The sequence below is a fragment of the Pleurodeles waltl genome, chromosome 5, assembly GCF_031143425.1.
Source record: "Pleurodeles waltl isolate 20211129_DDA chromosome 5, aPleWal1.hap1.20221129, whole genome shotgun sequence".
Lineage (NCBI taxonomy): Eukaryota > Metazoa > Chordata > Amphibia > Caudata > Salamandridae > Pleurodeles > Pleurodeles waltl.
The window spans coordinates 290,058,964-290,082,817 of record NC_090444.1 but is presented as its reverse complement, the minus strand read 5'-3'; the positions used below and the strand labels follow the sequence as shown (position 1 = coordinate 290,082,817).

General features: G+C 46.6%; 1 protein-coding gene across 1 annotated transcript in view; it reads left to right on the top strand.

Moving 5' to 3' along the window:
- The window catches only part of LOC138295629 (mucin-like protein), a 447,313-nt gene that overhangs the window by 164,176 nt on the left and 259,283 nt on the right, over nucleotides 1-23,854 (top strand). Inside the window, exons 10-11 of the mRNA XM_069234035.1 lie at nucleotides 2,621-2,773; nucleotides 4,078-4,256. Coding sequence (XP_069090136.1) covers nucleotides 2,621-2,773; nucleotides 4,078-4,256 — 332 coding nt within the window. The remainder of the gene's footprint in view (nucleotides 1-2,620; nucleotides 2,774-4,077; nucleotides 4,257-23,854) is intronic.

The following is a 23,854-nucleotide window of genomic DNA, read 5'->3' as shown; positions in this document are numbered from 1 at the left end:
ATACTGGTCAATCGATTGATTATAATTAAACACAGTTGTTATCTCATAATCCCCTGTATTGTTAAGTTGTCTTTCTGCTTCCCTACAATACTGATTCACATCCTGTGGCGAGACATTGGTCAAAGATGCATGATAGGGATGCTGATTGTCTGGTATACTTAGGCATTGATAGAGTTGAGAGGAATTTACGTGGAGGGGACAGGGAGAGGCTCCTTAGGATCAGGGAATGGGAATAATTATTCTTGTTGGGTCTAAGACACTGGGGGGCCTCAATGAGGACGAGGAGCTTCATGTGCATGTTGAACAAATTTGAACATTAATTAATGGCAATGTTTTTTTATTCTTCTCTGTTCTCTCCGGTTAGGCGCTCCCGTATTGATTATAACCTGTGACATTTAGATACCAGTATATTATTATTTTTTGATATTTGTTATTCATATTATGAGGATCACTCTTGAATTTGTTATGGTATCACCCCAAAATTGTTATTTTGTATTGGAATTTCCAATTTTGTGACATTGACAATTATATATGGTTTGGAGAGAAAATAAATATTTTGTATATAATATGGTGATATTGCATTAATCTTTACAAATATTTTACTTAAAATGTATTTTAGTATTTACTTTGTTGCCCCCTTTGATATAATTGTAAATATCCTATGTAAAGTAATATTTTTTCTGTGTTTATCAACAAGGGGTATTTAAGTCTAGCTGGGTAAGTGAGCAGGTTTTTTCAATTGGGCCATGATGAAGACACTTCTGTGTTGAAACGCGCTGCCATTTTAGGAGTACATATATATTTTTTATTTTTGCATCAGTTTCCTCTTTGGAATGATTTAATATTTTGTTCAAATAAAGCTTTATGCTTGAGGAGTGGACATGTTGGGTGCAACTCTTTCTTTCTGTCTTCTAATAAAGTGGCAGAAATCTTTTTTGCATTTATAACGGGCTCCACTACCGTTTGTTCGCACCAGCCTCGTTTGGTGGATGTAGCCGGTTGAAGTGGGATTTCATTTGTTAATATATATATGTATATATATATATATATATATATATATATATTTATATATATTCAAGGTGTGTAGGTGTGGAGTAAGGCATAGTAAACCTATACTTCTCTATATGCACTCCCCTTTCAATATTCTGTTCTGATTATTTTGGAACCTCAATATTCTGGGGGTCAATGTTTAGTAGTACAACCAGTATTTGGGTAAGAATGCATCTATAGAGCAGAGCATTAATGTTTGGTCATAGCTGATGGCCGTTCCCCCCTAAAATGTATTTCTGGCTACAGGCCTATATCATGTGTCCCTCCCATTAAAATCACCTAACTTTGCCAAATACCTTGTTTTTTTCATCAATGTCTTTCTCTCTTGGCACCTCAAATTACCTTAACAGACTTTTTCCATCTAAGAATTTTCTATGGGTTCTTCCCACAGCTACCATTCCCAAACAATTCTCATCTATTATGTTGTGATAAAGTTGACTGATCACAGGAATTGTCACTAAACCTATCCCAGCTCACTCCTAACCTGATGCAACATGCGCATGCCTCTTGTCTAAAACTCACAAACACAATAAATGTGCCATGTGCTTCATTCACTGCAATGGCTTCCAGTGACCAAATTACTTAATTGTGTTTTGCTCATATCTCTATCATCCTCTTGTTTGTTGAGAACACGTAATTCCATTAGCTCCTTCCCCCACCTGATTATAGATATCTGAAACAAACTTGACACCAAAATCCAAAAGGACAATGTTTTCCCAGTTCCTAAAAACCTGCAAGATCTGGCTCTTCATGTAGTATCTCCTGTCCCCACAACGCCACCGTTTACTGCTGCCAGATAACCTGCCCATTTTGGACCTAACTTCGCTTTGCTTGTGGAGCATGTAACATAACAAAATGAAATAAGGAGAGCTCAAGGCACAAGTATTCCTCGGTAGAACTGAGAATTAAATGGTATTAGCACGGATACAGAAATGTCAGAATAGACAGAGCAAGCCCTATATCTAATGATTTTATATCTCCACAAACACAGTTTTGTTATTCATAAAACAATGGACCGATCAGGGTCTATTAACCAAAGTATATTGAGATGTAAACATAAGTTTACGATCAAATTTACCTTACTTATGCCTGCTAGAGATTCACATAACAGTTGCTGGTAGGTGTATGCCTCTTTACGAGTGTGTAGATCACCACAACAAATATGTAGTTGTTTGCACCAATAAATCCCATTCACAACGTGGAAAAGTGGTCATTCCTTGGCATTAAGTGTTGGCATTAGTACCCTTTCCGGGGTGGGAACTGGAATGAAACAACCCCAGATTTGGATGGGTTGAAGAGAGGAGAAAAATATTTTACCTAAAAAAATAAACATACATTTGCACAGGAAATCCAGTTCCACCTGTGCAAAGTTCTCCACAGTGTACGATTCCTTATAGCTGTAAAGGGATCCTGATTGGAAAATCCTATAACTTTCCAGGAATTGGCATTGAAACCTACACGTGGCAGAATTCCTGCTAATTTTTGTGAATTTTAAAAATAGCAAATCTACGCTCAGACATAGAATTACATCTTTGATTAAATATGATTTTTTATTATTACTTTTCAATAGGGAGTGGCTCTCCGGTGTTCGTTGGTTCCTTTGTGCTTGAAGTTCAAGTAAATACTTTTACAAATGCATCTTTTCCTGCTGTGGATCCCAATAATGACACTATCACGTATTCTTTGGTGGACCCTGTACCTACAGGCGCATCAATTGGAAAAGGTGAGTTTGTCTGGCAGCTCATATTTTTGTACTTGTGAAACAAACTAATCTGTTACAAATCTAATTCTGGGAGTACATCTTTTTACCACATGAACACCTGTGGATATGGTCCCTCATTCTAAGAGCAACAGTAAAATTATGTGACAATAATATACAGGAAATTATCAATACAGAGGCTCAATTTTTTGGGTGCACAGTTTCATCATTACGGATGGGGATAACATGGTACACTGCATCCTTTCGCCCAATCTAAAAAAAGCGTCAACATATTGTAACGTTTTCTACACATAAACTGAGTCAAAGTGTAATTTCCACCTCAATCAGAATTACCACAGTCTCTTGAATGAGGGTATTTTTGACGTGTTTTAAAGCCATCAAAACCTAGATATTCTCAATGCGTTTCTTGGACGATCTAATGGTTCTTCTACCAACAAAATAAACTCTCTTGCGTTTATACTTCTGAGAGGGAACCCATATCACTGAAGAACACGTTCTGAGTCAGTGGCAGCCTGCAATTTTAGGGGGGGGGGCGGGAAGCACACTCACATTCATTCACACACGCACGCACATCCATTCACAACACTCATCAACATTCAAACATGCACGCACGCACCAAACATTAATTTAAAAAAAACACACACACACACTTACCTTCAGCACGAAGGTCCCAGGAGGGTTGAGACTGCTGCCTTCCGCCAATGAGGGAAGGCAGCAGTTCTAACTTCATCACAGAGTGGGATGGGGTCAATGACACTGCTGATCCCACTCCACTCTGTGACGATGTGTCACTGATTGACACTCACCCTGGGTGCTTCAGGGCTTAAACCTGAAGCGATGAGGTCGAAGTCAATGGGTGACGCTCCCTTCGTCACCAAGGGAGAGGGCCTTGAGGCACCTTTGCTGAGCCGAGTAGATCACGTCCATAGGAGCTGTGACCTCTTCAGCCCAGCAAAGTTCCGCTCAGGCAGCCAGGAGTCTGCGCAAATCGCTCATGTGTCGCTCCTGACTGCCTGAGCTGAACATGAAGAGTGTCTGTCAGGCTGACCTTCGCTCAGCCTGACAAGCACTCTTCATGAGGGGCAAATGGTGGGGGGGGGGGTGGCCCCTCCGCCCTAAAGGATGGGCCGCGCCTGTTCTGAGTGCATTTGGCATGCAATGAATACAAAATAACTTTGACTTTCCAGTATATTAATTTCTACAAACTGCATTCTTCTGAAATTGTAGGCAATGCAGATAACATTAAGTTGACATGTTTCAGAGTTATTATTTCACATATTACATATCTTTGATTCTTGGGCCATCAGACAATGGTTTGCTGACCTGGACACCTCGAAACAGGAACCCCGTTGAGCTGACCATACGCGTCAATGACGGAAACACTGGCTCGGTCCTGACCCCGATGGTAAAAATGTGCGACTGTGCCAATGGTGGAACGTGTGATTTCAGCAAGATTATTGAGCAGCATCATAATGGACGTTTTCAGGTAAGCAGTATTTTGTGGATTTTTAAATTAGCAAAGGGCTAGTGAGTTTCTATAGAGTATCTGCATTTATTGTAAGATAACCTGATGAAAGACCTCTTTGGGTAAGGAGTTGCGCAGTGTGAGGGGTTACGGGTGGTCAGTGTTTCCCTAAACCATTCCCGGCAATTCCATGTTGAGGTTAAAAACAAACCTTACAGGAGGTGGTTTCAACTGATCAAGCCTTTCACAGAAACTTTCGAACTAATTACTAAAAATACATGAAAGCTTGCCAGATTGCCCAGTGCTATCGCTGTCCTCCATAATTGTTAACCAGAGAGGTTTCATAAAACATTACTTTATAAGATGCTTTAAATAATATTATACATTTGTTGGTGAGTTTGTAAATCATTTCATTCCAATGTTTAAGAGACATATATTTTATTTTATCCAGCTTTTCATTTTTGTTAGTGTAAGAAAGTGGGTTAATATGTTTGGTGAGTGAGTGTCCACCACAAGGATTAAGGCCACAAACTTGTTAAAGTAAAAAATAGTTTCAATAATTTAAACCTGGGCTCAACCTCAGGATGGATGGCAATTAATTTATGAAAATGTATGAAGTATTTAGCAGTAACAAAATATTTGTAAAGTCAAACGGCATAATAAAAATCCCACAACAAATCTAGAAAAGTACAAAATCTATCATGATTAAAATGATGCCAAAACGACATAAATCCAATTAGGGGAACTAGAGTTACCAATTTCTTAAGATTAAAGGCAAAAAAGCACAGAGAAACTGATCGACATTGGGCTACACACCATTTCAGGCTAATCAAAATGAAGCACAGGTCTGATATACCTAACAGTGTCGACCTGGTCAAAGATTTTACCATCTGATGTAGTCTCAAAAATGAAAGTCAAAATCCTCCAGCAGGCCAGCTTGCAGGCTGAACCCACCAAAGTCCTCTCAAATACAGATAGTCCCTGGAAAGTTCTTGGTGTTGGTTTTGGAAGGGAAAGATTAGAGCAGGAGAAATTAAAATACTGTGGCTGCCAAAGTCCTCATATTGTGCAGGTAATATTCATGCCTTCACCTGGTCAAGATGTCTGACTTCAGAATTAGGGGCCAATTTAGAATTTCCCTCCCTGCCAACACAGTGGTCCACCTGCCTGATTTAAACGCTGGAAGACCATAGGTTTGGCTACTGTGGTGACTACTCTATCACAGCTGTAGCCAAACTTCTCTGAGTACCCTTTCCAGGAATGAAACACCTCCAGATTTAGATGGGTTTTAGACAGGAGAAAAATATTTTAACTTCAGAGAAGCAAAAAAAAACAAACATGCATTTACATAGGAAATTCAAAGGTCAAATTAGAGGTAGTCAGAGAATTGGCTATATGCCCTTCCACCCAGTTACGATGGGCAGACATGTACATGTTTTTATACTGTCCATCACCGCCGAGTGGATAAGGGACAGTGAAACACACAAAAAATGCCCCCCTGCCCCATAGGAGATGACGTGAAGGGGCATTATCTTTTTTTGTTTTCAAAAAGGAAATCCTACTTTGGGATTTTCCTTTTGAAAAATAAAAAATAAACCGGTTTGGTGCAGGGCTTTGTCATGTTGACAGAGCCCTGCACCAAAATGCAGAAAGCTTTGATAGGAACTGCCATGACGGGCCTCCAGCCCAAATCTAAATCGACTACTGAGCCTCTTTAATGGAACTCAAAATCTTCTATTGGGGCTAAGGCTGAAACTATACCTTGTAAAGCTGCTTCAAATTCAAAACCCTGGCTGCAAGGTTCTGCTGGTGCTCCGGAGGTCAGGGAAGTTCAAACATTCAGTTGAGGTCAGCCAACTGATGCTTGGAGTCTACGTCTTAGTTCTGGGTATAAGAGGGAGCAGGTGCAGTCCTGCTGATATCTGCTCAATTCAGCCCTCTTGTGTTCTACCGCAGGTCCATAGAGTGTTCAAATGAGATGTCAGTGAGTTGCCAGCTCTGAAACATTGTAGTTTTCACTAGCCTCCCTAACCCATGAGAAAAAATTCTAATGAGCCACTCTTCCCACCTTTCCAGCACATCCTCTTTGCTTTACTGAAAATAATCCCAACAACAATAAGGATAGTCAAAGAATTCACCAAACCTGCAACTGTGACAATCATAATCTCTCCCTCTCAGGACCTAAGCTACAGCCTTGCAGATTTCTTCCACAACAAATTCACCAAGACCTACAGAAAATTCAACCCCCAACTCAAGCCTGAAGACTTTTTCAATGGCCATACCTCCACACACATGATCATCCGAAGGCTAACTACCTGGAACCATCTCACCACTCAAGGCACCATCACCATCAAGAAATCCATACACTCGGGGTCCCCATCCAACCCATGCCCCCACCACATCTGGGAAGCATCCAGGATCAAACTCAAACTTTTCACCCTGCTCAACTCCTAATTGGATTCTGCCACCTTCCCAGAAGACTGGAAGCACACAGAAATCAGACCCCTGCTGCTGGAGAAACCTTCAGTGGACCCCAATGAACTGAACAACTAAAGACCAATCTCTCTGCTCCATTTCTCAGCCAAAGTCATTGAAAAAGGCATTAACCAACAAATCATCATCTTCCTGAAACACAATCACCTCACTGACGACTCCCAGTCTGAATTCCGTAGAAACCACAGCACTAAGACAGCCCTGAATGTAGCCACAGATGATATCGGGAGATCCCACCAACCAGAGTCTCCTCGCCAGACTTCATGACATAGGAATCAAAGGAGCTGCTTTCAAATGGGTTGCATCCTTCCTCACTGACAGAACACGACAAGTCCACCTTCCACACTTCACCTCTGAACCCAAACCAATCATCTGCTGAGTCCCTCAAAGCTCATAACCCAGCCCCACCCTCTTCAACATCTACATGCCCCCCTTGCCAACATAGTCAGATCACACAAAGTCAACATCATATCCTACGCCAACGACACGCAATTCATTCTCTCCAATCCAAAAACTCCACCCGCTAGATCCAACTTCCACCAGTGCATGATGAACGTCACCATTTGGATGAGGAATAACTGCCGTAAGTTCAACACAGTCAAGATGGAAGTCTTCATCTTCGGCAGTGACAACTCCCCCGGGACACCTCCTGGTGGGACCCAATCCAACTCCAGCTGAACACGCCAGGTTTCATCCTGAACAGCACACTCACTATGAGGTCTCAAATCAATGCCGTGTCATCCTTCAACTTCTTCATCCTGCTCATGTTACATAAGATTTTCAAGTGGCTTCCCCAAAACGTGAGACACTTCATCACCCAAGCCCTCATCACCAGTCTACTGGGTGACAGAAACACCCTCTACATGGGAATAGAGGCCTACCTAGTTCATAGACTACAGACCTTACAGAACCCCACAGCAAAACTCATCCTGGATCCCCCTCATTGCACCTACATCACCCCTCCACCTCAAAAAACTCCACTGCCTCCCTGTTCAGAGGAGATCCCAGTTGAAGCTCCTCACCCACATGTTCAAGGCCCTGCACAACTCCTTACCTGTTATATCAACCACTGCATGAGATTGCACAAGCCCTTTAGACCTTCCCTTCACCTCCCTCGTGCTGGCCCATACCCCCTGTATACAACGCAGCAGAGCAGGAGGATGCTTCTTCTCCTCCTTCACAGCCAAAACCTTAGAACAGCCTCCCCCTGAAACTCTGGACCACCCGTACTATACAGGCGCTCCGCAAGATGCTGAAAACCTGGGGCCAGATGTAGGTAGCATTTTGCATGGTGCAAACTGCGAAAATCGCAGTTTGCGCCATGCAAAATGTGCATCACGATGCTCATTCCCATTTTGCGAGTCGGTACCGATGTCTGAGACACCGTTCTGCATCCGAATTTGCGATTCGGAAATTGCGAGTCGCACCGACTCGCAATTTCAGAATCTCAAATTCGGACATTGCTACATCTGGTCCCTGGTCCTTCGACTGAAACCCTGTCAGCTCCTTGATACCCTCACGGAAGACAAGTAATTGGCTGATTGATTGATCCTACAGTGCATCATTCTGAGGCAAACTAAGCATGACAAAGTATTTTTTGCTCTTCTGAGGAGCTTGTGTGCCAGCCACGGGTATATTTGGGGAAAAGAGCAGCTCCCTCCTCCTCAGTTACACCAAAATGGTTTAAGACCAGCTCCCTTTCTCACTGGGTAGGTGCCTAACTGACTACTGTGAGCCTATGGAACAAAGAAGTTTCTGAACCCTCCCCAGCTACTTTACCTGAACTGAAATCTGTCACATGCTCCACACTAAAGTCTTCCAGAGAAAAGGCTGAACACATTATTTCTGCTCTGGGAGCAGGTTTCATATCCAATTAAGGTGAAGCACTGGCAGGACCATCTGCCAGCAAGCTAATTCTAATTAGCCTACTGGAAGCTCAGGCAGGTTAAGAGTAACTTTATAGAAACCATGGGGCATATTTATACTTGTTTTGTGCCAAATTTGCGTCATTTTTTGGTGACACAAATTTGGTGCAAAACTAACTCCATATTTATACTTTGGCTCCAGACCTGTCTAGCGCCAAAGTTATGGAGTTAAAGTCATTTTTGGGACATGGAAACCTACTTTGTGTCAATGAGATGCAAAGTAGGCGTTACCGTGCAAAAAATGACTCTAGGGCTTTAGTGCTATATTTAGCCCGAGCTAAAATCACACATGGGGGGGAGGGGTCAAATAATAGTGCAAAGCTTGCTTTGCATCATTATTTAACACCTGGATCAGGGCAGGCATTAGGGGACCTGTGGGCCTATTTCCATGGTGGAACACCTTGGACTAAGCCCACAGGTGCCCTCCTAATGCCACAGGGACACCCCCACCCACACCAGAGAGACAGCAGAGGATGGGGGACCCCATCCCAGGTAAGTATAGGTAGGTACAGGTAAGTATTTTTTTTTCTAAAGTGCCATTGGGGGCCCTGAAACGGGCCCCCCTACAGGGCACTGGGTGCAATGGCAATGCCCAGGGGACCTTGGTCTCCTGTGCTGGCCATTAGGGTGGTGGGCATGACTCCTGTCTTTTCTAAGTCAGGAGTCATGTGGTATGGATGGTTTTGCGTCAGAAATTGACAGCAGGCTGGTTAGAGTAATTTTATTTTACTTTGGTGCAAAACCCCCATCTTTCATACTGCCAGCCCCACCCGTCTAACATCATTTTTTTGTTTACGCTAGCCTACCCTTTGCACCGGCTTACACCATTCCATAAATATGGTGCCTGGCTAGTGCTCAGAAATGGTGCAAGCCGGTGCTAAACTTTTTTGTGCAAAACTGTGTTAGTGCAGTTTTGCACCAAAAAGTATAAATCATGTTTCTTGAATATTACTAAAAGTCCAACTTTGTCAATTGGTTGGATTTTTAATAAATTTGTAAAAATATTGGTTTAATCCCTTCTATATCGCACACAAGTCAATAATTACAGATGCATGATTCTAATCTGCACTATAGCTTTTCACATAGGACAGCTGCAGCCCTTCACAGTGAAAATAGCTCTTGGGGGCTAGTCACCATAGATACATGACGCCGTTAAATTCTTGCATTTACCACTTTTAAATACGAGGCACCCTGCTTTGAAGCTACAAGACTTACTTAGGGGTGATGTATTTAATATTTAACAGTAGGGTCCTTTCCTGTCAAACAAGCTTCCTGCAGGTTTAAAGGCTGCATGACTGAAGCTGTGTTTCCTTTCTCAGCTTAGAGTATTGCACAACATCTATTGTAGTTCACAAAGACTCCTTAGTAGGCCTGGGCGGGCCTGGGCGAAGCTCACTGAATTTCACTCTGCAGAATTTCGCAAAGTTGCTGAAAAACTCTGTTTATTTCTGTGGAGTTCTGCGAGCGGATGGAGTATTGCTTGGCCAGTTAGGACACACTGTGGAAATAACATTTTGGCAGCTATGATACTCCGGGATGGCAGACAAAGCCACACTCAGTGATCAGTGGGTGTCAGTGGTGTTGCATTGTCTGCTCTGCTGTCTTGAGACTGGAGACAAGCACTTAATCAGTAACTGCCCGCTGGTGGTCTGTGCTGTAGTGCTCTCTGCCCTCTTGTAGGCGTCAGCCATGGTGACACCATCACTAGCCAGTGGGTGTCTGCAAATAAGTGCTGCAGCACACTGACTGGACACTGTCGCTGTTACACTCATTAATCAGGCAGGGGTCAATTATAATTTCAGCTTTCCTGCTTGTGACATCTTAATAATCTTGGAATTTCACCCTAAGGAACACCGGAGTTCTTAAAAACAGGCTCATTAGCAGTGAGAAGGATTGTATAAAAGAACTGGACATAAATGAATATAAAGTCAACATTTTTGCAGAAGACCCTAATTCAAAGAAAAACAACTGCGTTCCAAACAAGTCTTTTGTTGCAGCTGCTTGTATGGTTTACAGTGCAGCATGACTTCCTAGCTGCCAGAAACACAACATAAAGATGCAACAATGAGCTCACCTTCTTCATCCTGGCGTAGTTGATGAGCTGAGCATTGGCGCTGCTCATGTGATGATCAGACCCAGATGGAAAAGGCGGGCAGTCACCACCAGCTGCTCATAGCTGATGGGTCCGGTTGCAGGCTGAAGGCAAAGTGAGCACGAGACAAGAGCAGAGGTCAAGGTCAGGGCTTCACTGTGCACACAAACTTGCAATGCAGTCACGGGGCAGTCACTGGTCCATAGTGCAGAGTGGTGAGGCCTGTGTGTGCACAGAGGGTGTCCTGTGCATAAACACAATTATCAAAAGGGCGCCTGTGGAACACTGTGTGCACGTGCCTGCCTACTCAACACAAGTAAAGACTGGAGGGGGTGTTCAGAGTAGAGAGAGCCCTTGAAACATCAGTTGAGGATTGCCAAACCAAGGCTCCAAAAGCCCAGAAAGCACACCCGTAAAAAGACATGTGACTGCTGCCAAAGCCTGTCGCCCTGTTTGTGACCAGCTGCAAGGTCCAAGAGGAAGGGCCTCCACCATGACCCTGTGTCTGCTGAAAACAAGAGGCTCTGACAGTGCACTTGTTAAGGTCTCAGTGCAATGCAAACTTTCCTTGACCGCCTTACATTGCCAATCCAGGGACCAAAAGTTTGTCCACCATTCTAAAGTCACTAAATTTTTCACATTCTAAAGAAAATATGTTTTCTCACACTGGATTGGTGCACCACCCACTGGTCCCGTTCTAGCATTTTAACAGAAGATGCCTGTTAAAAGAGGTGAGCGCTGAGTGGCCCACTGCGGTAAACCCCGCTCCGTCAGTGGTAGGAGGAGTTTGTTTGCCAAATCCGGTCTCCAAACAGAGTGCAGAGTGGCAAAACTCCATGAACATTGCTAGCAGAGTAGAGTTTGTGGCACACCCCTGCTCCTAGGGAAACAATTGTGGGCATCTGCCCCTCAGGCGAGCATCTGTAACTTTTCCTGCCTAGTTCAGAAACTGTATCACACTTTCTGTTGGCACGGGTCTCTAGCCTGACTACCAAAATGAAAGACCTTACACCTGCCCCATTAAATTTCAAAAACACTCAATGGTTTACAATAATTTATATTCAAACATCTAACATATCAATATAGAGCCCACATTGTATCCAAACATATCACTTTTTATTTATTCAGACATACATTCTTCTATTTATACATTTATTCATTAAATAAATTCATTATTTGACTCTAATATACCAATTTCCTTTCCAGCTCACTAACCCATCCACCTAGCACCCTAGACCCCAAACACACAAAGACAAAAATAAAAACACAATCAACTATCACTGTCTTTCATTTTGTATCCATACAATATACAACTAGCCATCTAAAACATCAGAAAGAATTGCTTGGCCTAGCCCTCACAGAGTTAATATATTCTCAGTTTACTATATAGGTTCCCTTCCTTAATAAATGTGCATAGCGATATTTCAACACAGTTACATGCTATCATCCATAAGTTCCTTAATGGTGTTCTTCTTGTTAATCTTCAGATAATTATAATGTTAATCATCTCTGCTAGGTCTCCTTTGCTGTGCGACTTGTGTTTTGTTGTGAGACTACTCTTCAGTCATACACCTTCTTCAGGGCGCATTGTCGACGTTCATCATTTAAAAATGTATAAAGGGGAAACTTGGAAAGGACTGGAAGCCACCTTTATCATATCCCAATATAATCTCTCACTGTTGTAGCAATCTGGGGGGAAACTCTGCAGATTTATCTTCACTGAAGCCACATCTCATACTGCCATTCTGGGGACACCTCTTTAGAGACTGAACATCAGAGAACAACGAGAGAACTACTGAGATGTAAACCCTTCTCTGGTACTGGGCTTATAAATAGATGCAATTGTTTTTGGACAAGCGCAGTATAAAAGGATTTTTCTCTGCTTGCCACTGTAGCCTGGCAGCAGTTTTAAGCTGCCAAGTTGACTCGAAAAAATAAGCCCCTTGCCAGGCCTAAAACACACTTTGTATTACATATAAGTCACTTCTTAGGCCTTAAAAATTCCACAGGGCAGAGTACATTGTACTTAAGAAGTGGGACATGCAGTTTTACATTTTACATGCTGTGGGAGTGAAAAGCTCACAAATTTATTTTCACTATTGTAAGACCTGCCTCTCCCATAGGATATCATTGGGTTACCTTATTACATTTAATAAGTGATAATGTTTGTTTGGGAGTAGGTAGAAATACCATGTTTGGTGTCTAGGGACTTGTACCTTAAAGTAATCTTTAATGGTAAAGTCAGATTTTAAGTTACAATTCTGAAAATACCACTTTTAGAAAGTTGTCAACTTCTTGTTCTATCCATTTGGTACCTACAACCTGTTCCTGGGTCACATGGCTAGGTATGAGTGGCAGATGACCTTTGCGTATTCCTCCCAGACAGCCACACAACAGAGGGAATGGCTGGTGGCAGGATAGGTCATCTTAGCAAGATGGAGGCAGAGCTGTGCACAGCTCACTTACACTTCAAAGAGGCTGCCTGAACACATACAAATAACTTTAGACTATCCTTGTGTGACTCCAGATATCTTAACCTGGGACCAGGGTAGGAAGGCAGGAGATTTCAGACACTTCTCTGGTGGGGAGGGGGGCTCCAGAGGTTTCTTCCATTTCAAAGCTGGCACCAGGTATAAAATAGGACTGTCAGACCTGCGCTTCAGTTGAAGTCTAGACCTTCTGAGGACTTTCAGAGGTCTACGCTGCTGTCCGTGACCTGCTGTGTACCTGAGGTGAACGCCCTGCTGCACCAGGAGCCTACCCTGTGCCTTTAGAGGACTGCCCTGCTACTTGAGAGATCTCTTCTGCTTTAACCCAGGACTACCAGAGTGACTCCAATCACTAGTTGGCTGGCTTACTGAAAGGGGTGGACTGGGAACCCAAAGCAGCCCTGGCAACTTCTTTCAGACCGGACTCCATTGGGTGCATAGCAAGCAAGCCTGACCACTACATTTGGGCTTGGAGGTTCTCCCTTCTGAGAAAAGTTGGGGAAAAATGGCAAATAATACTGTGCTTTCTACAACACATTGTTAATTATATATTCAATACCATTAGTTTTTAAAGCATAGTAAATGATGACCTTTCAATGCACAAGGATACATCAATTTTCTTTCTGGCTCTTTAATGATTCCTTAACCATCACCCTCTAAACAGTGCCTCTCATCTTCCTATGGCCCGCTCTCACATGTATTTAATTTGTTTTATAGCGCCTCTCTTAACAGCCTGTGGTGTTGAAGCACTGTGTGTGTAAATCAGTGTACAGAAAACTTTACATAAGACAAAGGGGACGAAAAGGTGAAGATTCACATCACCTATGCTCGCAGAAATTTTGAAGAGTGCTTGGTCTGAGGAAGCACAAACTCAGGATTCTGAATGTAACAGCTGTTAGGAAAATTAGAATAATCAAAGAGTGGGAAAAGAATAACTTTCAAACCTGTACCATGTATTTTGCATGCAGCTCTTTGATGGCGGTTCACAGCTCACTGTGCTAGATTATTATTGTAGCTTAGGAACTAGACAGTAGCAAAGGATCTCTGTGACAAAAGCAGTATCCCACTGAGCTATGCACATAAAATACTGTTCTGTGATCTGGATGGTACACGTTCTTTGCAGCAGGCATATTAACACTACCTTAGACAAAATTGCCTCCAGACAAAACTCTGATCTCTCTCCAGCAGGTACATTAATCACCAGAGTTATCTTGGCACTTTTATTGTTGCATGAAAACTGTTGGATATACAAGGAACTTTGCAGTGCTTTTAAAACTGCTGATCTGCTAAAACACTTCCCCCCCAGTAACAAAAGTGCCCCCCTCACCCTTCCTGGCAGCCCTGCTTACTAATCAGAGCTTCAGGGACATAAAAGATTTCAACCATCTTGAACCTGCACCTGGACACAGTCTGAGTGAGTCCTGACCCTCCAAATGGTGCATCTTTAGTCCTGAACTCTCAGAAGTTGGGATAAATGTGCCAAGATAGCCCATAACTTGAGACTTGGAAAACTGAGAGGAGACTGGGATATACCCGCTCGCTGATCTACCCAAATTACATTGCTTGCCAGCCAGCCTGACTATGCGATCCCTCCTGCTATGTTCCTCTCCACAGCAGCAAATCCGGTTCAGTGGCTCCTTTGTGGAAGGATATCCAGCCTTCTGGTGCTCTTCAGGGATGCAGCCTGCATCTTCATCCTGTTCGAGATTTGCAACTTCCAAAAGAGACTAAGGGCCTGATTTAGATTTCAGTGGACTGGTTACTTTGTCACAGTAGTGACGGATAGCCTACCCGCCGAAATATAAATCTCATTGCATCCTATGGGATTTATATTTCAGTGGATGGGCTATCCATCAATGTTTTGATGGAGCAATTCATCTGCCAAAATCTAAATCAGGCCCTAAGTCTGAACACTGAACTTTTCACTGCAACTTTATCTAGTGGTTCCCTGGCGACCAGGTCTCCTTATCAGACACCACCGGCTGCCTAGCCCTGCTGAACTTCTCCTTCTCAGACATTTTTCTTTGAAATTTCTTCTAATTCTAACTGCACTTCATCACAGTCGGCCATAACTCTCAACTTTGGCCTGGTCTCGTGCGACTAGATGTCTATGGTTGGCCTTTTGATCTTTTACCTTTCACTTTAAACTTTAAGAATGTATACCTCCGGTTGTACTGACTGGATTTTTGTCTTTCGTGTCAAATAATTTATTAAATTTCACACTAATATTCTAAATTGATGTGGGATTTTTCTTGTGTTTTGTTTTTGACTTAATTACTGGTTGTGTGCTGGGTGAATACTTATAAATATATATTGCTTCTAAGATAAACCTGACTGCTTTTTTCCCCAGACTGTCAGAGGATTAAGCATTGGTTACTGTTGTGACTTTTGTTGTTCACCCTGACAAGGATCGGGGCTATTGCTTGAGAAAGGCTCACACCCTCTCAACCAACAACCCAATTTCTCACATTCTCTGTCTGCATATCTCTCACATCAAGTCCTTCCTTTTCACCACTGTTTTTACACTTCACTGCATGTTGTTCCTTGCATTCAACTTCACCATGTTCTGCAAACACACACCAACACAAACACCACACCACACCACACCACAAGACCCTTCTTTGAAGTCTCCCCCATTTCAAAGGCACAACTGGGTATAAGTACCGGGTCTCTAAACTCACCAAATCAGATTCTTCCTGACCTAAAACTAGACTCTGTCAGAATAACTCCTGTGCTGCAACAAGGACTGTTACTCTGCTGGACTGATGACCTAGAAGACTGCTTTTCTGCTGTACTGCCCTGCTGCCTGCTGCTCTCTGACCCTGCTGAGAGAGAGTTGGGAGCAAGGAATCTCCAAGGGCTTGTTTGCTTGCTTCCTGTTTCTTGAGACATCAAAGTCTCTACCTCTGCTCCTTTGCCTGGTTCACTGGAAGTGGACCCAGATACTTGCATCACGGAAATCAATGCATCTCCTGTCTGCATGTAGCAGAACGGGTTCATCGACACAGTTGCAGGAGTAAAATCGGCACATCACTCTCAGAACCAATGTTTTGCCTTGGGAGCCCGATGCATCAAGAACCGTGCTTTGCCACCATACCACTCTTCAGTGATCAATGCACCCTTAGACTGAGTGGAGAAACCCAGTGCATCCTACTTTGGAATCAATGCATTACGGCTCCAGTACTTGCCTTGGGAACCGACACATCACTGCATGGGGCAGATCAGTGCATCGCCATTCCTTTAAGGATCCGATCGGCACATCTCACCACCCATTAAGCTGTTTCGACCAGGAAAGGTACTTTGTTCCCCGGGGCCTGCATGGTTCCTGTGGCCAACCTGGATTCCATCACGGTAAGCTTGAACCTTGACTTTGTCCCGGTCCAGTGCAACCTAGAGTAACCCCAGGAGCCCTATTTGCTTCTAAGCACTATTTTGCATTTATTCTTTAAAAATTGGTGTCTTGATATCCTCACATTGCACTTTCGTCGTTTCAGTCTTATTTTATTTATAAAATCAGAATCTGTTTTTCTAACCTGCTGTGGAGTCTTTTTGTGGTGTTTTCACTGTCTAAATATATGAGTTATTGCACAAATACTTTACACATTGTCTTCTAAGTTAAGCCTGCCTGCTCTGAGCTAAGTTACCAGAGGGTGAGCAAAGGTTGTGTTGTGATTTACCATGATTGGATTGTGGTTCCTACTTAAACAGGGTGCATATCCCTGCCAAGTAGAGGCACAATTTCTAACATAGTTAAAACACTTTTATGATACAGAGGGAGGCAATGGTGGAAAATCTTACTCATTTCAGTGAAAATAATTTGAACAACTTAATCAGGTCCAGGCTGCTTTCATATAAAATGAGCTACCCCTTCTTGGCCTGGGAGGATCTTGTAAATGCCTGGGGCACCACAGCAAGTGTGCTGGCTGCTTAGTTTGTAGTGAGGCCCCCTTGAACCTAAGCTGGTTCCCTATTTTAGCTTCATTTGATATTTTATAGGTTTTAGATGCATCACCATTTAGCAGTGACATGTACATGCTTTGCTTGCATGAGATTATTCTAAGTATATAGTGTACAAGTTGCTTGTTTTAATTAGCCTTTTCTCAAAATATAATCAGTACATTCTGATCAAGGACAAAAACACAGTACACAATATCCTAATGCTTGTGTTGCCTGTTTAAAGACAGCTTCAAACTCCTAGGCATATCATTGCATCAGAGATGTGCCTCTAACATAGTGTTGCTTTGATTATATAAATGTTGCACTGCTCCGGTAGGGGCAGAAGGGCACTCCAGACGTGACCTATCTGGGATGAATGGTGGGTCTGACTTGCAGCTCTGCTGGCTCTAACCTGTAAGTATGGGGGCTAAGGCTAACCTCTTAGATCGGGCAAAGGCAGAGGGTACACCTCTATGCTCTGAGTACAGGCTTAGGGTTATGTAGGAATATCTAGAAATCATTTACCATAGTTGGATTTTTCATTCTTTTTACCATGTTTGTAATGCTCGTTACTTTGCTTTGTTTCATCTGCCTAATTATTGCAGCTCATTCTCTATATGCAAGACGAAGATTGTTTCTTAATTTCTTGTATTAAAAATGTATCTTGTGTCTCTCTTGTGGTTTCGCCTGGGCTTGCCTGAGTAATACAACAAACGGGTGAGATCTGTCTCAACTATTTCCTTGGGAGTCATAATGTCATGTTTAGGCTGCCACAATCACCTTCCACCACAGTAAGGTTAGGGGTGTAGGTAAGGCACTGTGTGCTTGGTCCAACAGGTCCTACCGGTGTGGACAGACTTAGGGGGTCATTCCAACCATGGCGGTCGGTGATAAAGCGGCGGCCAACCCGCCAACAGGCAGGCAGTCCAAAAAATGTAATTCTGACCCTGGCGGGAACTGCCAACACAGCCCACCACCTTAACACTCCGACCGCCACGGCGGGACACACAAACAGCGCGGCGGTCACCGCCAACAGGCAGGCGGCAGACAATGTACTGTCCACACTATCACAACTCACCAATCCGCCACCTTTTCCGGGGCGGGAGCCCCGCCGATAAAAACACGGCGGAAACAGACTACGAACGGGAAAACGCTCACCTATACACACTCCATGAGGACGGAGAACAGCATGGAACCCGAATTAAACATCCTACCAGCTATTGTCTACCTGCTCATCTACCACGAGTACGAACGCCGGCGCAGACGACAACGGTGAGTACTGCACCTACGACACAGGGGAGGGGGGAGGAGGAAAGCTTACGGGCACACACATATGCGACCCCCCCCAACTATCTACACACCAATGCAGAGGACCAAGTCACAGTGACACCACCCAAACCCCCCGGAATAATGCAAAGACATAATTAAAGTGAGAAACAAAATTTATGTATAAAAGAGGTTCTTTGAAGTCATGGTAAAATAGCAATATGAATTGCAAAAAATCAAGTAAGAACTTTGCGAAACCGATAAACATAGGCAATAAGTCCTGCACAGTCACTTAAATTTCCACTGTCCGTGGGCCAAAGTGTATCAACACATGGGCAAAGCCCACACAGGAGACCTGAGTCCGTTGGAGAGAACACTGCTGGGGCATCAGATGACAAAACTACAGGCACCTCAGTGGGAAGGGAAGGGGGGGCACCTCAGCCACATGAGTCCACGACGCCAGATCCATGAAGGGTCCACCATGCCCACTGTGCCATCCTGGGGAGTGCAAAGCCACTGTCTCACAAGTCTCTACAGTGGGTGGTCTGCCCACTGGGCCATCCTGGGGAGTGCAAAGCCACAGTCTCACAAGTCTCTACAGTGGGTGGTCTGCCCACTGTGCCATCCTGGGGAGTGCAAAGCCACAGTCTCACAAGTCTCTACAGTGGGTGGTCTGCCCACTGTGCCATCCTGGGGAGTGCAGAGACACAGGCCATCAGGTGGATTACAGACTCCACAGGTAATGGAGGAGGCAGGGTGCCCCGAGTGCAGCGTGAACACTAGCTCGACACAGAACCGGCACTGTCAATGGGCCAGCGGTGCTTGACAGGAAGGGCCCAGCGGAGCGGTGCTTGAGACGGCGGGGCCCAGCGGAGCGGTGCTTGACAGGAAGGGCCCAGCGGAGCGGTGCTTGAGACGGCGGGGCCCAGCGGAGCGGTGCTTGACAGGAAGGGCCCAGCGGAGCGGTGCTTGACAGGAAGGGCCCAGCGGAGCGGTGCTTGAGACGGCGGGGCCCAGCGGAGCGGTGCTTGACAGGAAGGGCCCAGCGGAGCGGTGCTTGAGACGGCGGGGCCCAGCGGAGCGGTGCTTGACAGGAAGGGCCCAGCGGAGCCGTGCTTGAGACGGCGGGGCCCAGCGGAGCGGTGCTTGACAGGAAGGGCCCAGCGGAGCCGTGCTTGAGACGGCGGGGCCCAGCGGAGCGGTGCTTGACAGGAAGGGCCCAGCGGAGCGGTGCTTGAGACGGCGGGGCCCAGCGGAGCGGTGCCTTTCTGCGCGGCGGGGCCCTCTTCAGCGGTGTCTTTCTGCACGGCGGGGCCCTCTTCAGCTGTGCCTTTCTGCACGGCGGGGCCCTCTTCAGCGGTGCCCTCTTCAGCGGTGCTTGTCCAGTCATTCAAGGGAGCCAGACCTGGCCAGGACTCCATGCTTAGTCGCCCTCCGACCGTGCAGTTGCTGGACCCTTCTGTGACGGAGTCCTGGGCCCGTGGGTGTCCTCCCTCACACCCGGGATGGGGCTTGTGGGGCCCTCCTGGTCCGCGCCCCTGCTGGCTGACTTCTCCGCCCTGCTGCCCTTGCCCTCCTTCGATGAGGCTCTCTGGCCCTTTCCTCCCCTGGCTGTTGTGGCAGGTGACGGCCCAGGACTTTGCTCCTTGGGGGCAGCCGTGTCAGTCTTCTCGTGCGGCCCTTGATTTTACGGGTCCTCTTTCCAGGGGGGGGGCTGGCTGTCCCCTTGCTGCTGGCCGATGTATCAGTGCTGGGAAAGGGTGGACTCCAAAACCCGTGCACAATGGTGACATTTGAAGCAGGGCTGGTGGTGGCTGAGGTGCTCTTGGGACTCTTAGCAGATGGAGGGGGTGGGTCAGGTGGGGCAAAGAGGTTAAGTTTGGAGAGGTAAACTTTTTTAGGACCAATGTAAAGGGTAGGTGTAGTGGGTATGGGAGTGGAGGAAGAGGATGTGGTTGTAGGAGAGTCAGGTGTGCTGTCTTTGGGTGCAGGTGCTTGTGACATAGGCTGTCGTGAGGTGGTTGGCTGTTGGGTGGGTGGATGCCTGCGTTTGTGTGTCTTGGAAGAGGGGGTGACAGACACAGTGGGAGAGGACACAGGGGACGTGTAAATGGCAGGGGGGTGGTGAGTGCACGTGTGCGGACTGTACTGGAGGGTGTGCTGGTGATGGAAGTACTGGCTGATGGTGGTGTGCATGCAGGTGTGAGTGGAGACGTCACAGGGAGGGAGGAGGGAGACGAGGAGGAGGGGGACACAGAGGTGGTAGTTACTGTTGGCATGTCTGCATCTGGGTGTTTCTTGGGTGAATGCTTGTGTGATCTGTGGTGCTTATGTCTGGATGAGCTGCCCTTGGGTGTTGAGGTGTGTGCAGGCTGGTCTGATGGTGTGGATGGGATACGCTGAGGAACAGGAGACAGAGACAGGGTGGAGGCAGTTAGAAGAGGGAGGCTGGAAACAGGGACAATGGCTGCCGTCAGTGCTGAGGCCAGAGCATTGAACGATCGTTGATGGGCAGCCTGACCCGAATGAATGCCCTCCAGGTATGCATTGCTCCAATGCACCTCCCTCTCTACCCCCTGGATGGCATTCAAAAGGGTAGACTGCCCAACAATGATGGTCTGTAGGAGGTCAATGACCTCCTCACTGAGGGCAGCAGGGGCAACAGGGGCAGGGCCTGAGGTGCCTGGGGCGAAGGAGATGCCCGCCTTCTTGGGCGAGCGGGCACGGAGCGAAGGCTGAGGGGCTGCTGGGAGGGCGGAGCTGGTGCGCTGGGTGGCGGCTGTACCTGTAGAGGCGGGGGCCCGGATGTTGCCGCCACCGCTAGGGAGCTCCCTTCCGAGGACGTGTCGGTGTCGCTGGTGTCACCACGGGTCCCCGTTGTGGTGCTCCCCTCGCCCTCCGTATCACTGGTGACCTCGGTGTCTGTACCATGGCCCACCGGGGCCTTGTGAGTTGCAGCTCCCTCGTGCTCCGATGCCAATTCTCCTCCGCCTGATGATGCTAATGCACACATGCACAAGAAGATAAAGAAAAAGGGTGGGGGGAGAAATAAAAACAGGTTGAGTGCATGCATTGTCAACACCGTTGGCGGAGAGGACAGACACAGGAGCCTCATGCACTATGCCGCGCAATAGGGGTACACTACTCAGTACTTGTGACTAGGCCAACAGGTCTATGGACAACAAATGCGCACATGGGTGATGCTGGACCATCGATTGCTGTACTTGGCACCCTACAGAGGTGGGGGGCGGGGGCACAGGGCCATGCCTAAAGGAGGGGACTACACTACAGAAAGCGCCCTGGCCTAATGTCACCCACAGCCCTCCTCCCCCACCCAGACGCCTCCACTGCGTGTAAAGATAGCAGAATGTGCTGGTACTCACCCCCTTGTGTCTGCTGTGATGTCCTCACGCGCCCATCCAAATCGGGGTAGGCCACCGCCAGGATCCGGGACATCAGGGGGGTCAAGGTACGACTGGCACCCCTCCTACGTTGGGAGGCCATCCCCAGCAGTGACTCGGCGGTCTTCCTGGTCCCGCGGCGGATGTCCTCCCACCTCTTTCGGCAGTGGGTGCCCCGTCTGTTGTGGACCCCCAGGGCCCGGACTTCCTTGGCGATGGCACGCCAAATGTCGACTTTCTGATGGGCGCTGACCTATTTGACATGTACAGGGTGGGAAAGGAATTTTCATCATTTTTCTGCATGTTAGATGTGATTGCCCCACCCTCCCCACCCCTGCCATGTGGCACATGCTCTCATCTGTCGTGCCTTGCACTCCTCATTCGCTCCCCACCCCACCATCTTACATCCACCATACACAACCCAGGCATAGCCCATTCAACGTGCACCCAGTGTACTTACCTGTTGGTCCGGAGGACCGTAGAGTAGCGCATACTGGGGCAGGACCCCATCCACAAGTTTCTCCAACTCTTCTGAAGTGAAGGCAGGGGCCCTTTCCCCAGTCGCAGCAGCCATTGTGTCTTCCAGACCGAGGTCACAGCAGCACTTGCAGTATAGGTCCTCTCCTGTGTATGGTCAGGTCTCGAGTGGTTAAGCAGATAGAAAATGGCGGTCACGCCCGCGGCGGTGCGTACTGCCGCGGTGCGTACCGCGACCGCCGGCGCGTACCGCGACCGCCGGCGCACATCGTCATTGGCTCCTGAGACCCATAGGGTTCAATGTTAACCAATGTGCCTTCGCACTGCGGTCTTCGACCGCCTACCGCCACGGTGTCCCACGCCAGCGCGTTGACCTCATATCCCACTGTCACACTTCTCAGGTCAGGCAGCCGCCATTACAAGGGCCCACATGGCTTAATTGCTACTGCGTCACACAGGCCTAGGCCTTGCATTGCCACTCATACATGCCTTTCAATGCATAGCGATTCGTGTACTGTGCAAGCTGGGTGAACGTACCTGTGGGTTGCTTGACTCTGTGCTCCATGTTGTCCTTCCTAGGCACCGTCCGCTGGGACTTGCGAGGAGAAGGATGAATCCTCCCGTGTACCGACCGCTGGTGGACCAGTCGACAATGGAAGAACGACATATTATACTTCGATACCGACTTGACCGAGCCACTATACATGAACTGTGTGCCCAGCTGGAGCCTGACCTCATGTCCCCCATCCGCCAACCCACAGGGATTCCCCCTCTGGTGCAGGTTCTGTCAGTACTCCATTTTTTGGCAAGTGGGTCTTTTCAGACAACAGTGGCCATGTCATCAGGGATGTCTCAGCCTATGTTTTCTAAGGTTTTGTCCAGAGTGTTGTCTGCCCTGATGAAATACATGCGGAGATACATTGTTTTCCCTGAGGAGGGTGATTTGGCCACTGTGAAGGGTGATTTCTATGCCCTTGGACATATCCCCAACATCATTGGTGCCATTGATGGGACCCATGTGGCTTTAGTACCCCCAAAAGACAATGAGCAGGTGTACAGAAATAGAAAAAATTACCATTCGATGAATGTCCAGGTGGTCTGTTTGGCTGACCAGTACATCTCCCATCTAAATGCCAAGTTCCCTGGGTCAGTGCATGACGTGTATGTCATGCGAAATAGCAGCATCCCTTATGTGATGGAACAGCTACAGAGACACCGTGTGTGGCTAATAGGTGACTCTGGTTACCCCAACCTGCCTTGGCTATTGACCCCAGTGAGGAATCCCCGGACCAGGGCAGAGGAACGGTACAATGAGGCACATGGGCGAACTAGGAGGATTATAGAACTGACCTTCGGGCTCCTGAAGGCCAGGTTTAGGTGCCTGCATATGACAGGTGGATCCCTAATGTACTCACCAAAGAAGGTGTGTCATATCATCGTGGCCTGCTGTATGCTTCACAATCTTGCATTGCGACGCCAGGTGCCTTTCCTGCAGGAGGATGGTCCAGATGGTGGTGTTGTAGCAGCTGTGGAGCCTGTG